Source organism: Zonotrichia albicollis, chromosome 6 (assembly GCF_047830755.1).
Source record: "Zonotrichia albicollis isolate bZonAlb1 chromosome 6, bZonAlb1.hap1, whole genome shotgun sequence".
Lineage (NCBI taxonomy): Eukaryota > Metazoa > Chordata > Aves > Passeriformes > Passerellidae > Zonotrichia > Zonotrichia albicollis.
This window is the reverse complement of record NC_133824.1, coordinates 57,340,478-57,358,203: the sequence shown is the minus strand read 5'-3', so window position 1 is coordinate 57,358,203 and position 17,726 is coordinate 57,340,478. Positions and strand designations below refer to the sequence as shown.

At 39.9% G+C, this 17,726-nt stretch overlaps 1 protein-coding gene across 1 annotated transcript in view; it reads right to left on the bottom strand.

The window, feature by feature from the left end:
• KCNH5 (potassium voltage-gated channel subfamily H member 5) overlaps positions 1-17,726 on the bottom strand; it is a 160,489-nt gene that overhangs the window by 98,801 nt on the left and 43,962 nt on the right. Inside the window, exons 6-7 of the mRNA XM_005491639.4 lie at positions 16,596-16,988; positions 495-924 (exon numbers count right to left, since the gene is read on the bottom strand). Coding sequence (XP_005491696.3) covers positions 495-924; positions 16,596-16,988 — 823 coding nt within the window. The remainder of the gene's footprint in view (positions 1-494; positions 925-16,595; positions 16,989-17,726) is intronic.

Sequence of the window (17,726 nt, the reverse complement as noted above, 5' to 3'; positions counted from 1 at the left end):
AACTTGCCACTGGGCACACTTATGTACTTATGTTCCCAGACTATGTAGCCTTGAGAGCAATTTAAAAGGTACAGCTACTACATAATCTCAATACTTGTTTTCAAGAATTCCAAGTTCATTTCATTATTATTTACAGGTAATACAGGTTTTTTAGGATGTTAAGAAAGCTTAAAGCAAGTGCACTATATAAGAATCACACAGAATCACAGAATAATGAGGTTGGAAGAGATCTATAAGATCATTGAGTCCAACCTGTGCCCTAACACCTCGACTAGACTACAGCACCAACAGCCATGTCCAGTCTTTTTTTAAACACATCCAGAAATAGTGATTCTACCACCTCCCTGGGAAGAGCATTCCAGTACTTTATTATTCTTTTGGTGAAATTTTTTTTCCTAGTATCCAACCTATACCTTCCCTGGCGTAGCTTGAGACTGTGTCCTCTACAAGCATGGTACCAGCCACGGAACACAAGAAAATCAGATTTTACTTACAGCCAACCATCATCATGGCCACCGAAAAAATCTTCTCCCCATCCGTGGTGGGTGCTATGTTCCCAAATCCTATGGTTGTAAGGCTTGTCATGGTAAAGTAGAGGGAGGATATGTACAAGGAGTCTTTGCTGGGCCCTCCCTCCCACTGGCCCGAGCCCGTGGTGTTGTAGCGATATGGGGTCCCGATGCTCAGGGCCAGCTGGTAGAGCCAGCTGTCTGTTTTGATGGTGTTGGTCAGTTCATCGATCACCTCGTAGTCCCCAATGCTGTACCAGATGCAGGCCAGCCAGTGGGCCACCAGCCCAAAGACACACACCAGGAGCACCAGCACAGCAGCACCATATTCCAGGTAATGGTCCAGCTTCCTGGCCACCCGGCCCAGCCGCAGAAGGCGCACCACTTTTAAGGAGCTGAAGAGGCTACTGATTCCCTGGAAAGGAATAAAAAGCATTATTTGAGCTGAAATATCCTGCTGGTTTAGGACAGAAGGCTATACAGCAATTCCTGCATCTGCTTAAAATCTTTCTGTGTAATTTTTCAGGCCTCGAATAACAGAATACAAGATCAAACCTCCTGTCCCTCCAGTGCTTTTGTCCTCGTCAGGCTAAATTGAGTTTGGCACTCACTAGGTGGATAAATTACTTTGTTCAAACTCGGTCTTTCAAAGCAACAGAAGGGCTCAGTAGAATCCAAAGTGGAAACAGCAAGTTTATTACAAAAGGAGTGGTTCAATGCCTCACCAGTTTGAAGTAAATTGGAGACTCTTTTGACCCCAAGAAGATAAAAGGAAGTGGAAGAGGAGTCACAGATGGAACTTCACCAACCCTGTGGAGCCTTCCTGAAGTTTCCCAGAGAACAGCCTTCTATTAAATCCAAGCAGAGGATTTTTATTCTGGCCAAAACAGGGGCACACCTACTTTAGGAACCCTCAATATTAGGAGATGCTCAAGAGAAACATCAGAATGTAATCACAGTGGGAAACTCAGAGAAATCTGCCTGTTGCTACTCTCACCCACCAAACAGGAGCTGAGTAACTTCCTCCGGTACAAAACTCTCCACCTCTTATTATCCTTCAAACATAACTCTGGATATTTTGTTATTTATAAGAAGTCTCACTGACTGACCATGGAATTAAACAACTGGGGGCATATCATCTTCCTGAGCAAGGGAAACACAGACCACAAGGGTGTTTCCATTTAGGGTTAATTTCCTTTCCAATCAAAAGATATTTTCCTAAAGCAAGTGTTGGTGCAGTGTTGTTTTTTTTCCTGTCACGCAAGATAGATGACATACAAATAAATGGAAATACAAATATTTAGGGAATAAGAGCACAAGGACCATCAGAAAGTTAATAGAAACATCTGAGAAGGGATGAGAAATGTGTATGTCCTTCTCAATGCACAAATGGTTTGGGAGTTTAGAGATGCAGAAAGAGAACAAAAACATGCTCTTGATCTACTGCAATCCCATGATATAACTAACTTGTGCATTAAATTAACTAGTGGCTCAAAATAGAAGGTTTGTAAAGGAAGGTTTCTAATATAAAACATTCAGAAGCTGAAGACATTTAATTTAAAGTAGAAATTAAGACATAGAAAGCAATGAGGCAAACATTCCTCGTTACTGTGCCAAGATTAAATTGCCCTTTTCTATGCATCATTATCAAATCAGTCTAGTCAAAACACTGGCTAATTATATTATCAAACAGTAAAAGACTGGAGTTTCTGGAGTTTTCCATACCAGAAAAACATTTGTCTCTTTTGCACCTCTGTTTCTCCTTCTTTTGCACCTTCCCTCCCTTTTCCCAGCATTTGAAGGGTAACATACATCTGATATTTCTAGATGTAATCTGTTTGGCACAGTTCTTGTATGCTTTTCAAATCCTGTTGGAATGTGTTTCAGATCCCCAAATCCTTAATAAATTGAAGCTCTATATTTGCATTCAAGCTCTCAGGATGACTAATACCACAGAGGGAAGTGGAATTTTCCCATTTTGATTTCTGCATTTTGCATTTACACAAGACAGAGATCAGAGTATCATCCTTATTTCCATCTAAATGTATATCTACTTATTTGCTTTAGGATTTATGACTGGGAGACACTCTGAGCAACCAACTTTTCCAATAAACTGGGAAGTCCCTTCCAATATTCCTGACACAATAGACTGTGGCCAATGGATGACTGAACAAAGGTCTAACACCACAGTAACAATATGTACAAAAAAAAAAACAAAAAAAAAGAGAGAACTTCAGACTAGTTTATAGTTATTCTGAAAATATTCAGTATATTTTACTGAGTTAACCTTGACTTTGAAAGCTTACAACTTTCAAAAGAGGGAGAAGACAGCCCAGTAGCACCCAAACCTTTTTGCATCAGTCAAACAGAGACATATTAATTCTGTTTTTATTGAAATGTCACCGTTCATTTCCAGGATTAAGGCTAGGGAAGGAGTTAAAAACCTGGAATTCAAACTTGAGGGGCCTTTTTTTACACCCAGTAGTTTAAGTTTGTCCCAGTGACACAGCTTACACTGCACTTTTTACTGCCCAAACAACCCTTGAACAGAAGAGTTTACAGAATGACCTCCATCCCCCACCCACACTTCATCTTCTCTAAGTTACATGGACAATTTAGCAGTTATATAAATAATACAAAAATACAGCATTTATTCCAAAGTCTGGGAGAAAATTTGTGCTTTTTTTTCCCTAAGCACAAGTAACAATCACATCTCTTACATAAAAACAAAGAGAAATACTTCATTTTAGCTGACAATGAAATGTATTATTTCCAAAAAGCAATTCATTTAATTTAACAATTAAATGAATTTAATTGTTAAAAGTTTCACTGTAAATCTTAAAGCCTCTTCACTTTGACCCCTTAATTAAGGCCAAAAAAACCAAGACATATTGAACATTGACATTTTATGTCTAATCTTCCAAAACAGAAAGACAATATTGGAAGCTTCAAAAGCCTCCTCCATAAAGCACTTTGTAGGAAATAGCAACTAAACAAATGCTAAATGAATATGTGATATATCACGTATAGAGTATATAAATGTGTGTATATATATATATACATATATATATAAATCACATATGCATTAACTATTGTTGGGTCAAGCTGGCTGGTACCTTCATACTTATAAAATTGCCAACAATTAATGCACAATTGTTAATATGCTAAGCTCTTCCTCAGTTTCAGCAACATCTTTGACAGAAGTTATGTGAAAGACTAACTGCCTTGAATCATGTTTGGGCAATTAAGAAATTCAGTTTCCTAAACTCAATTGATTACAGGCTGCCTTTAATTTCATTTTTCTTTTAACTGTGTTTGTACTCCATAATGAATACTTTGGAAACCCTCCTACTCCAGGATGAGCATCTGCTCTGACAGAAGTAACTTCAGCACTCAAGGAACGGAGAGGTGATTAGAAATTGTGAATGGGGCATGTAATCCAGTTTGGATTTATTTATCCTGTGAATAAAGCACATGTTGGATGCTGGAGATCCAACCTTCTGGGAGGAGCATTTGTGACTCCATTGCCATTTCAACTGGGCCAACTGTCTGTAACAGCTGCTGGCTGTGTTCTCTAATTGAGAATATCTCCTTATGTTATCAACCATCCAATCCAGCCCCTTGGGGTTTTGGCTAATGTATTTTATCACATCCCAATCAGATGAGGACACAGCTTGCTCATCATCAATCATCTCAGCTGCAGAAATCTTTCCACTGAAAAACCACCCACTCCAAAACTGCCCTTTTGGGTGTTAAGTTTGGAACCAAATTCCCATCTGGCACACATCATCCATTTAACTATTCCAAATGTGAGTCACAGGAGTCCTTCCCAGGGACTTCTAAGGCCACTGGATCAGGAGAGGTCAAGATCAGTGGCTCTGAACCAGCCATTTTTGTACCACCATTTCAATTCAGGCTGTACAAAAGACATAGACTCTGTCAAATTTATCCAGAAAAATATTTTTGAGGGGTGGATGTTTAACTTTGGAATTAACTTAGACATTCATGATTAAACAAAGCCCAGATTGCTTGATACAAGCACCTTGCAAAGTCTGCGTTCTCAAATCCTCTTGATGCACTAAGAAGGGAAATTAAATTTGATAGTGGAGTCACAACTGATAACAGCACTTAATCTGACATGCAGAGGGACCAACCCTTCCTTTTTAACTACCTGACTCTTGCCATTTCAGACCCTAGATGTTCCCACACTGTCAAACTGCTGCTCTCCAGAATGAAAGAAGTGTCTAAGCTGTGTGTCTGCATCCAGCTGAACTCTTCCAGACACAGCACTGAGACAGATGTTTCCCAAAATTGCCATGCACGGCGTGGGAACAGATCTCTGCACCTCCAGCAAGAACAGGGAGCAAAGTTCTCTTGCACTTAATGAATCCCTGATAAGCCAGGCAGCAGGAAGGATGAAGCTGATAAAGTTGTGTTATACAGGGGCCAAGAGTCAAACATGCAAGAGGATGAAGGGAACACTGTCACCAAAGGAAAAGGAAGGTTAACAGGGGCAGGAAATCATCTGAGTCCAAAATGACTCTACCTAAAACCTTCTAAACCAGGGAAAAGAGAGTGGAGTATTCTCTACACTGAAGCAGCAGCAGAATAGCAGAGCTGCATGTATGTAGAATCTGAAAAAGAATAGCTGGTTACTTGCTAATCTAATTAATCTTTTCTGAAGTTGGAAATTATTGCATAAATTATTTTTTAAAGTAAAATAAAAAACAAAAACAGCCATTAGTTTCTACCATCTAAATATACAAAATTCTGCTTAAACCTCAAAATTAAATCCCAGTATACTGGAATGGTAAATCATGCATATCTTTTTCTTTCTACTAGGGAACAATGTGTTTTTAACTCTAGGCACTTTTTCAATTAGATTTCACTCCATGATTATTTATTTATTTGTTGTTAGCTGTGGGTACACACACAATGACAACAACGAAAAGAAACGAAATGTGCATTTTCAATGTGTTCTAAAACTGAAATACTCTGAGCTTTGAAAATGGGGATCAGTACTGCATCATTTAATAGAAAACACTGTCTCAGAAAAGGTCAGAGGAAAAAAACAACTTTTCACTTAATTTTAATGTTCAGCACACTGTGGCTTTGAAGAATTTATGGGGCAGCCAAGAACCAGAGCTATGAAATGTTAGTAGGTTGTGTTGCAAATGCAGTGAAAGGGGGATTGTACCATATATAGATGTTAAATTTAAGCTAGTATCTTTATGCTGGACACTACAACTACAGCAAAACTTCCATCAAAGTGATCAAATCCTCAGTGGATTTTGCAGCCAGGACTCTAAAGTGTGCAAGAGCAAAATGATTTTGTGTGGCCACAGCATGGACTGAGCTCCAAGCACCCTCTGGATGCCACAGAACGCTGCAAGCTGATGGCCAACCACCCTGTCCCTGTGAGCAGCCCATCCTTCCTCCCGGAGAGGAGGAGTGGGGCATGTCAGGGGAGTGATTCACCCCATCCACCTCTGCCAGATGGGGAGGGGATGAATCACCTCCCTCCCCTGCCACTGAGCACACTGGAGCTGAGGGCTATTGCTGGCACTGCTGCTGTGAGGAGAAATCAAGCCCACCCCCAGAAACCCAGAAATCAAGCCCACCCCCAGAAACCCAGAGAGCTGGATCTGCACACAGCCCCATCTGTGCTGTGCACCAGAGAAACAGAAAATACAGAGCACTGCCTCCCAAGGTGAGACTGATCCTGCTCCAGAGGAGCTTGGGGAATAAATGCTATTAATAACAGGAGGCTGAGAGGCTCTGCAGATGCAGCAGCATGCTCATTTCTTCATTTAACAGCCAATTACTCCACATAATGTGATGCTACACTACCTACGGTTCTGGCAGGGCTTTGCACAAGTCCCCATTGGCTTGAGGAAGGAATTGAATCAGTTCATAAAAAAGTGAACAATCAGAAAGTAAAATGGACTGGGGTTCTTGCTCTCAAAAGGGCAAGAGCTGGTAAATCATAAATATTGTTCTGGAGATAGGAATAAGTGAAGACAGGTGGACTATGAGAGGTAGAAGAGTCAGACACCTGGAATGTCCTTGCATCAAAAAGTACAAAAAAAGTTGTAACTCAAATAAATGGAAAAACTTGTAAAGTTGAGCATCAGTTATAAATGAGTAAATAATCACCCAGAGGAAGAAAACACAGAGAACTGAAAACATATAAGAAACAAAAAATTGATCAACAGAAAACTACTTAGAGAGGAAGTAGAGATAAAGTTAGAATTGCCAAATGCCAGGTTGAACATTTCCAAAGAATACTAAAACAAATATCCAAAGATCCTTCAAATTCAAAACTGGAAGAAGAAAAAACAACCAAAAAAAAAAAACAAAACAAACAAAAAAATACCCAACTAAAACAACTAAAGTGATCAAGCTGCAATGAAGTAAAAATAATCCAGGCTTGGGCTAAAAATTAAATTTATCCTGAGCATTAGTTTCCAAAAATGATGTTGCTATTTCCCAGGAAATCCAATGCATCAAGAAGGAAATAAACAGACACATTACCTGAACAAATGTTAAGGGAAAGAGTAATTAGAAACTTTCAGATAAATCAAAATGCAATCGTGGAGCAGTAGGTTAGCTGAGCTCAGACTAGCTGGGATCTATCCAAGATTTCCTCATAGCTTTCTCTGATAACACAGCCCATTTTCTAAATATAAGAAATGCAGTATTTCAGTAACACAAGAGGTGAAATTCTTATGAAACACAAGGAAAACAGGGGCCACCACTGGGATACCAGGGTGATTGAAGAACTTGTGGACAGGGTGAAAAAATGGAAATCCTAAAAGGGGAGTCTAGCAGAAGTTACAAGTGGTGATTACTAATGATTTTTCTGGCTTCTTAGTGACATAAACAGAAACAGTATATGATCACAGAACCTGCTAATGGCACACTGTCAGAAACAGAGAATAACCATGTGGGAATAAAGGAAAATATGATAAAGCTTGGCAATATAGAGTCCCAAGGCATCCATTACAGCACAAATTAACAAAAATGTCTACAACTACAAGGGTCTTTACCTGAAGATTACTGAGAAAATGAAATATTTGGGTATATGGGCTAATCCCACATACCCATCCCACATGACCCAGAGCAATCAGTGAGCTGCACTCAGGCACATCCAGCTCCAGGACAGATCAGCTGAATGTTTCCACCATCAACAAGAAAAGCCAAACCCCAGTTGCAAAGTGAAGATGAATTCTCCACCTGGAGTAACCTGTAAAGCTCTGCCCTAAAGAGATGTATTTGAACTTCACTTCCTGCAGAGAGAGGCAGCTGGAACAGCCACCAAAATGCTCATAAAATTTCATAAATGAGTTGTCTAGACAAGATCAGTTTGCCTAAATTAAGGAAAGGAAAATAGGGGTGTTTATGCAGGGGAGGGATGACTCTTCTTTCTAAGCACATCGAGGAGACAAACATGAGGGAGGGAAAAGAAATATTTAACCAAGGAGGTTGGCACAGGGAGGAATGCACAGACTGCAAATTACGGGAGATTTATTGAGACATCATGAAAAAAGGTGGATTTTGACCAGTTTATAGGATGGGTGATACAATGAACCTGCTCACCAAAGCTGATGACTCAGAGACTCAAAAGGACCCCATGAGTTTTACACCTTTTCTTTTTTTCTGCTTTTGCTTTTATCCTTTGAAAAATCTAAGTGAGGTAAATTCAGTCTCAAGGGGGGATATATTTCACCCCAGCCTAAACTAGACCACAGAGGAGTTTGCATCTGAACTGTCACAGCAGTGTCACTACATTCAAGGTTGAGAAATGGAAGTTTTAGGGCAGAATGACTCCTCAGACCTACTCTGGAGATGCATCTTACAACATGAGGAGCCCTGCCCCAAATTGCCTGTACCTCATTGTGAACAATGCCTGGCCCCATGTGGTGAATTCATCAGGTGAATCTCATGCTTAGCACATTTTGAAATACAGTCCAAATACTTTCTTTAAAGATGCATGGGCAAAATTTTCATTACCTTTCTCTCACCAGAAGTAAAAAACAAAAACAAAAAATAACCCAAATAAATCACATAGCTCATTCTGTGAATTCTGTAATTAAAGTATTGAAGCAGTGAAAGAGGCAGGATTTTTGTAAACCTTGGGCAATCTCCACCAAACAGTTGTTCCACGATGTAAGAGGAAACAAAGTGCTTATAGATTTTGGGAATGACTGAAAGGGTGACCCCTGCCAACACCAGCAGGTGAGCCTGCAGGCACACAACCAAAAACTTCTATTCTGTGCAGAGCAGGAGGAGTATCCTGGAGGAAGTAAAGGCTGTTTGAAATGCAACCAGCAAATCATTCCCAAAAGAAATTTTCGAGCTTAGCTACTTAAATAGAGCTTAGCTCCAAAATCCCTGGTTAGCTCCTTAATTCTGCTTTACTGGAGTTAATGTTAAAGTAAATCTTCTAACTTGTATCAGGAATCTTTATTTCTTGGTAAACAATTAATATAATAAAGCTGCAGAGCTATAGAGCTACATGTCAAAATGAGCAAATGACAAAAGCAAAACAAAACAAAAAACAGCAACATTTCTGATTTATCACCACTTTAAGAGCAGAATTTAGAGTTGTATTCAATTATATAGATACACACAGGAGTAAAGGGCTTTCCTTCTGCACCAGCTATCTAGATCCCAGGTCTAGATATAAGCAGAGCCCAGTTAATACTTGACTCTGCACCACTGGAAGCAATGGGAGTAGTGACTTTAGTGAGCAAAAATTTCAGTCCTTACAGCAAAATGTAAGCAAGCAGGTTTCTTGGTGCATTTTCCAAAAGTACCCCTAAATTTATTGCTTGGGATTTATCTTCTGGTTTTTTACCAGGGGGATGAACAAACTTTCCTTGTTTTTTCCTCCAACACAAATGTCAATAAGCTGTAACATTATAAATAAAATTCCAGTGAATTGTTTATGGCACAACCATACAGTGCAGCACATGTCAAACAGTAAATAACTGAGGTTTTAAAGACAAGGGTGATTGCAAAATATTTTTTCTAGATACAAGGGGGATGTGGCATCTTGAACTGCTTATTTGTTAGTGCATGAGTGTGCCCAAAAAAAGAGAAAAAAGACAGTATCATGAAATATTATAATGTTCACTCACGTAGAGAAGGTGGGCAGATGACAAAATAGGAATTTGTGCTACTGCCATCAGCATCACTTCAGTGAGCATCTGATCAGATGATTTCATTTCCTCACCTCCTTTGTAAGCCTTCCCTTTCTTTGTGAGCAATAGGGATCACACAGGACTCCAAGCTTCCCTTGAAAGTGCTCCACAAACAATTTCCTCTGCTGGACTCTGTATCAGCTTACTCAGCTCTGACTGAAAATTTGATTTGAATGGCTTGTACCCAACATCTGCTTCCCAGAAATATATACACCACATTGAAATAAAATATTTTAAAAATGGAATAATAAAAGACCACTGGGAGATCTAATTACAGTTCATGTGCCAGAACCCACATCAGAGAGGTGTATGAGGCTGTCAGGTCACCCACCACCCCCTGCCCTGGCTCTGCCTCAGTTCCTTCCTTTCACAAGTTGCCTCTCACATCATGGAGACTTCCAGGTGTTTCCACAGGGAAACCTGCAGACATATCCCAGACCTTGTACAGCATTAAAGTAGCTGGTTAATTAATTAAGAAAAAAAAATTAAAGCTGATTAATTAACTGGTGGAAAAACTTTAATAAAACCTCAGAATAAAAGCCAAAGAGATGCAATTCTGCAAGTCCGTGCAATGGGGTGACAGAGGTGACTAAGTGAAAGGGGTGAAAATGGTTGAAATTCTACAAAATATATACCTACAGTGGATACATTTATAACTTAATACCATACTCATGCCACTTTATTATTCTATTGTGGGTTCTCACACTCTACAACAGAATTACAGCATTCTCCACATTAAAATTTCTTCTGAGTGCATAACAAGGGGGAAAATGCCAGGTCCCAGGGTTAGTGCTTCTGTCATTACTTGCTAGGAATTTCCATTGTAGTTTAACACTTGGTTGCAGCCAGGATTTAGTTCTGGGAATTATTTTCTCCAAGTCAGCCACCAAGATCTAAAATAGCTAGCTAGCCATAGACTGTACTTCAGAGCCAAAGTCACACTCTTGAAAGACACCAATTTATCTTCACCTTGCATACACCACTCAGCCTGGTGCCCAAAAACTCTCCTTCAAATATCTCCCACAATGGAAATGTTTGCAGTAAAGCACTGCAGGTGTGAACATGGCTACACCAGCTTAATCAGCTCTTGTTTGCTTTCAATTTACAGACATTGCAATTTTAGTTTCTATTAATTGCAGTGATACAAAGAAGTTCCTGACAGTGCTGAAATAGATCGATAATAGCAATTAAAAGAAAATTACAATTACAAGGAGTCCGTGCTTTATGTGCCCTGCATAGATCACTAAATTTTAAAGGCCACTGGGTCATGTAGTCTTACATTATTAAACAACTGGCACAGAATTTTGGTTTAGGTCATTTAAATTTCTCTGCTTTCATTTCCAGCCATTGCCTTGCAAAAATTAATTTCTGCAGAAAGGATGATCTTTTACACAACTCATCTGAAAACCATCTGGATCCCTGACTTTGTGGATCCCTTTCTTCACAGTACGTGATTTGTTATTTCAGAACCATGTTTCTGGCACAGAGGAGATCTAGCTTCTAGATATTATTTCATGACAAACTCAGAAATTCATGAATCTCAGTTAAAATTCCCAGAAAAAAAATCATGTATTTCAAAATAATAAGAGGCTTTTTCATCTGAATTTAACCCTTAATTTGTGGAAGAATTTTCCATTTGGCCAAAAGCTCATCCATCCATCTAGTTTGGGGAATATTTATTCAAAATACTTATTTGCTGAGGCTCAAATGCATGTGAAGACAAGATCCAAACACCTGCCCGACATCCTGGTGTCCTGGGATGTCAGTCAATGTATTTGGTCCCAAAGGGAGATTTCAGCATGGTTTTACCATACCTGATCAGAATCCTTGGGTACCTGCAAATTTGCTGACAATTTCATCACAATATGAGGCTGATAAGTCTGACTTGTATGGAAAAAATGATTAGAAACAATTTTTTGGTAGCCCAGAGTGAGAGAGGTTGGATATTTCTTTCTCTAATAGGCAGAACACATATAAAGGTTAAGTCTCAAGGTAACATAATTCTCCAGCTTCAAAAGCAGGGAGTCATGATTTTATAAATTTTATAAACTGGGGCATATAGCAGTGGAAGAGTTGTTACATGCAGCTCATTACTCAGGGAAAAAAAAAAATTAGAATCACTGCAAGCTTCAACATGGAACTTCAAGACAAAAATCCTATTTCCAGTCTCTACACACTTCACATCCTAATACATATAGGAACTTCATGGGACCAAAATCTTTGGATCCAAACATCATATTCCCCTTTAATCTAAAGTTTAGTGTCTTTTTTTTTTTTTTTTGCATAATGTTAAAGAAGACACAGGCAGACACTTTTAGACTAAATCTGAAGTTTCAGAGAACTCTTATACTAAAAAAAACAAAATTCATCCAAGTTTCAGAGACCCTGAGCACACAAACTCTATTCTGGTTTGTTCCTTGAAAACTGCTTAGATTCCCCACTATGCTGTCCCCTGTCTCACTTCTGTATAGGAAAGGTTTTCTGTAAGGTTTTGGTTTAGCCAGAATGTATTTCAGTGCAGGATATGCTGCCCAATTAGAAAAGATATGCATTTTTCTGATTTTCTGGGTCTGGGACTATCATCCTAGCAAGTTTCCTAAATCAAATGTCCCACTAAGGATTCTCCATTAGTTCATCTTTCTCCAGCCTATTTTACCTTGTTTTCTTGCCCTTTCAATACCACTTAGGCACTTAATTCCTCATCCATCACATCATCTTAGATGTCAACAAGGTGTTTCTCATTATGTTCCCTTTCCCTCTCCCTCTCACACATCCCAATCCCCCTGAGCAGACTCCAACAGCCTGGCTCTGTAACTCCAGGCTGGAAACCAACACCTCTAATTCTGCCTCAATTCATCTTAATCCCCCCCAGCTCCCAATTTGTGTGTCATAATCCTCTCCATCAAATCCTTCTACCAAGGCTTTACATGTACTCAGCAGCAAAATAACTTTGATTTGCAGTCATGCTTGCCTCAGGTGGGAACTCCAGCCTCCACCTAAAGTTGTCTATGAGGGAAATGACACAGACAACTGTGATCCTACCCTGGATACATCTGAAGGACTAAAACCCTTGGTAAGAAAACACACATTTCCTTTTTTCAACCTTATTTTTTTAATCTTTCAATTTATCTCCTTAATTTTGGCATTATAATTAGCACTCTAGTGCTTAAGGCATCTCAGTTCACTTCAAGCACCGGTATCACATAGAGCAGTCTATGGATACAACAGAGAGACAAAATCCCAAACCTCCTTGGCCATACCCTTCTTCATGAGTGAGAGATCTGCCCATAAGGAGGAAAAGAAACCCCCTCCAATGGTGTTCTCCCTTCTCATCCAGCTCTTTAACAACTAGCAAAAAAGCATTTGATGCTTTATGTGAAACAAGGGTCAGATGTAGGAAAAACAAGGGAAATTTGGGAAGTCACCTATTGTCCGGTTATCTCGGCTGTTTGAGGGGCCTGGAAAGGCCCGAGGTGGCCTTGGGGCAGCCCGCATACCGAAGGACGAGAAGAGGCTTCAGTTCTTCTTTCGGTTTTTATGTTTATTAACTGTTTATCTAAAAGATGTTTTTTCGGCCGAACAGAGATCTGCTCAGCAGTCAGCTATGAGCACACTGTGCCGTCCTCCGGACCGCCACGTATCTTTATACTCATTGTTACGTGTACAATATTTATCATTTTTCTCCAATACCATTTATTCTCATTGCTGGGTGCACTCTCAGTAATAACTAATCTAAAAGTGCCACCGTGGCCAAAGAAGATGGAGGAGAAGGGGAAGAAGAAGGAGGACAGGACACACCCCAATTCCTCCATCTTATTCCTCTAAACCCCCCTGTACATAAATCTTAAACCCTGTGTCTCACTTTCTAATTAGCTAATCTTTTCGCCATTCACCCCGGTGAAGTCTTCTTATCTTCATAAAGGTGTCGTCTCCCGTGTAGGGTCAAAGTCTTGCCACCAGACACTTCTGGCAACATTCCAGGACTCTCGGGCCCCCCAAGGGTGGTCTCGGTGACTCGGCATCTCAGGACTCAGATCCTGAGATCCCACAACCTATCACTCAGCTGGCTTTTAGGGCTGTTCACTCTGATTTGGGTCCATCCCTCATCACCACACCAAGAACTCAAAGAGCACCAGGACCTGCACCCAAGGTCTTTATTGCTAAGCTCATTTTCTGCAACTTTATCTGAAATGCCACAATCATCAACTTTAAGACTTTTATCCAACATCCAGGGCCAAGACAGAGAGCTAAAACCTTTGCTAAAAGAACTCTCTCCTGCTTACCTTAAGAAGGAAACACCCATTTTCTAACAAGAAACATTGGTTTTATTCATTATTTATTCATTATTATTATTATTTATTATTATTTTATTTAATAATAAATATTATTATAATATTTATTCATTATTTATTTGGGAGAAAGTATCTCTCCCAAATTAAGATTATGGATTTCTGTATTCTTTACCTATGAACAGTGTTTGAACACCCTGCTGCTGGGGGGGGGCAAAAAGTTAAATTCCAGGCAAGAAGCACCAGTTAAAATAAATGTTAAAAACCAAATGATGATAAAGAGAATTAATAACTGCAACCACCCAGAACACACCAACCAGCTCAAAAGACTTAAATGTCACAAATGAAGATATATCACAAAAAATAACAAGATCTCCCCTGAAGGACAGGGAAAAGGGAAAATGTAGACCCAGGGAAGAAAGGCTGACTGTTTACATACCTGTTTTCAAAATCAATTCCTCAATTCTTTTCAGACACTAGGGAAAGCTGGAGTTGGAGGGGAGGGAAATCAAGTAAATATAAACCTGCTGGAGGCTCCAGAGCCATAACACAGTGCTTCATGACAAGGGAGTCTTACTGTTGTCTCTTTTATTAAAAAGGAGTTAATGTTTCATTTGTTTGAAAGCAAATGACAGCTGCTCTAGGATCACTGGAGTTCATGATACCTTGCTATGGTTATTACATTTTGATTAAAGTTTGTCACTTTAGGTGTGTCTCAATTATAATGCTCTGTCAAGATTCTCTTCCCTGTCACAAATATTGTAGATGGTTTATTTCCCATGTTTATGTTAGAGAAAGAGGTTAACCTCATCCTTTAAATTTGTCCTGCTTGGGCACAGAAATTTTCTGTTTGTTTTACATATTAAAGCTCAAAAATCTGGAGATAATACTGCTATTTTTATAAAAATCAGGCTCCTCTGAGTCTGAAACTGGTTACCTTTAAAAGATGTATTACATCTACAGCCTTGCTAATATCACCTTCTTACACAGCCTGACTGTACAACCTGGTTTCAGATGGGCAGCCCTCATAGGATCTTGAATTTAAGCTGCAAGTATTATCACTTCTGTCATATTTGCTATAAATAAAATGGAACAATGTCAAAAGATGCTACTCAGCACGCAGAGGCAGGGATGAAATTTTAAAGGAGCTCTACAAAATTTGCAGTAAAACCTGCATTAAAAAAAAAAAGAACGTAGATTTCGTATAGTGAGGATATATAAGTGCAGAATTGAGAATTAAAAAACAAACAAACAAACAACCCCACTAAACGGCATTCTAAGAAAAAACTGCTAAAATGTTCAAAAATGAACAGAGGCTTTTTCATCTGTTTATGGCCCTGAAGATAAAATGCTCTAGAGAAAAATTAAAACAAGTCCTAAAGCCATTACAGTTCCATTTTAATAATGAATTTCTGTACACTGACTCACGCATGCATTATTTGTTGTAGTTATTGCTTGTTTTCTGTATTAGCTTAGGCTGCAAGCTCAACTGCATAAATGTTAACACTCTTACAATTAAAAAGCTTTCATTCAGCATCCATCTATGATATTTATGATCTCTCTCCTCAAATAGTTTCTCAAATTTTAGCCGTAGTTGAATAATTGTACAAAAAAAATGGAAATAAATCTTTCTCTCAATCAAACATTTAAAATGGCATTAAAAAAATTACAGCCTGGTTCTAAAGGTAGTCCTAGGGCAGGATTTTAAAAAATGCTTATTCAGAGTCATTCCCTGCTTTCATATAAGTGGCAAATTTGTCACCAGCTTCAGCCAGAACAATAACAGAACCGTAATCAAGGTCTGCAATGGGTCAGAGCTGCCCAAAGACCGAGCTGAAAAGGAAGGCTGCGACAGGGGACATCCCAACTGGCCCAGCCCATTGACAGGATTTGCACCAATGCTTTTGGATGACACTCAAGCCATTCTAAAACCCCCATCTCTAAAATAAACATCCACACATGGTAGTGGAACCCTAAGACACCTCTCCACCAACACAGGAGCATCTTGCCGGTAAATCCCAGCAGCTCAAGGCCAACTCCCTATATTTGCACAGAACTTGAGCTGCCTCACTGGGTGACGCCTCAGGTTTTAGCTTTTCTATTTTTCAGATTCTGTGCTGCTTTAGTGAGTAGTTCTGAGATATATTAAGGGATGGTGAGCTCTCTTCACAAAATAGGGAGACAAAACAATTCCTTCTCTAGCTGGGGACCAAGGACAAATTATCCAACTCTCAGGCCCAAAAGCATAAACAACATTGGACTGAAGAGAGAAAAACAAGAAGGATGGGAATTCATGAGCTGGAGCTATAACTGGACAATTAACTCCAACATGCAAATGAACCAGAACTTATAAAAGTGTGAGACCTCCTGACTGATTGCACATTCTGTGACCATTTTGGTTCATCTTGGGTGTAGTCCTGGTTGGGCTCTTGTGCTGCCCAAGCTGGATCCATTGAGCCCTTTTAATAAATCCCTACTTTAACTCAGTCTAGTCTCTGCTCTAGGTCAGCCTACACAAGGCACCAGGGAAGAAGCTTCTAAATGAACCTTTAATTCAAACAACCCTTTTGAGACAGACTACAGCCACTCACCTCATCCACATTCTCAAAGGCATTGATGATGTCATATGGTAAACAGGACAGAAGATCAATCACAAACCACGTCTTCAGGTAGTTCATCCTTATGAGCTTGGGATCAGATATAACCTCTCCCCCAGGGCCAACAAAGGTGGTGTGAAAGTTCAAAACAATGTCCACCAGAAAAATAACGTCCACCACGCTGTCGAGCACCAGCCAGGCAATGTTGTTCTGCTTTGTCTTGAAGGACACGTTATATGGAACCATGATTGCTGTGTAGAAGGTTAGAATTAGGATGACCCAGTCCCAGGTGGTTTTGAAAGCACAATAGTGGAGTATAATGTGTGGTGGAGTCTTTGGAGCTTCTTGTTTGTACTGAGGAAGAATGTCAGATCCCAGCTGGAGAACCTGTAGGAGGCAGAGAGGCAAATGTTACAGTTTTCAGTGAACAGGATCCAGTGATGGGCCCTACAGGCTTCTGTGAGGAACAGCAGAGACAGGACTGTGCTCTTTGAACATTGCAAGGCAATCCACAGTTTCTAAATAATCTGATTTATTTAGGACGTGTAGAGGCAGCTATCGCTCAATGAATGGGAGCAGCATGGCACCTCAGGATCTTCCTGCAAAAAGGAAGGTCTTTGCAGATGGACTGTGGGGAAACCATGCCAACAGCAAGGGAAGAGAGGCTCCATACAGAGGTTTTGGGTACTGCCACACCAGCAGCTGCTTTGCAGTTATGAACAAAAAATCATAGAATGGTTTAGGTTCGGAAGGGACCGAAAGGATGATGTATCTCCAACCCTCCTGCTATGGGCAGGGAATCTTCCACTACATCAGGTTGTTTCAAGTCCTACACAACCTGGCCTTGAGCACTTTCAGGGATGGGGCAGCCTCAGCCTCTCTGGCAACCTGCTCCCATGCCTCACCAGCCTCAGAAACAGGAGCTTCTTCCTAACACATAATCTAAACATGAACACTCATTCAGATTTGTAATAGTTACAAGACTAATTCTTTGTGCCTGACCTCCTTTTTAAATCACTGCTGAGCCAGAGCAACACCCTATCAAAGGTGACCCCAGCTTTGCTGGCTGACCTCCTAAAATGAGGCATCATGTGCACAATCTCTGCCTAAAACCCTGCCAATATC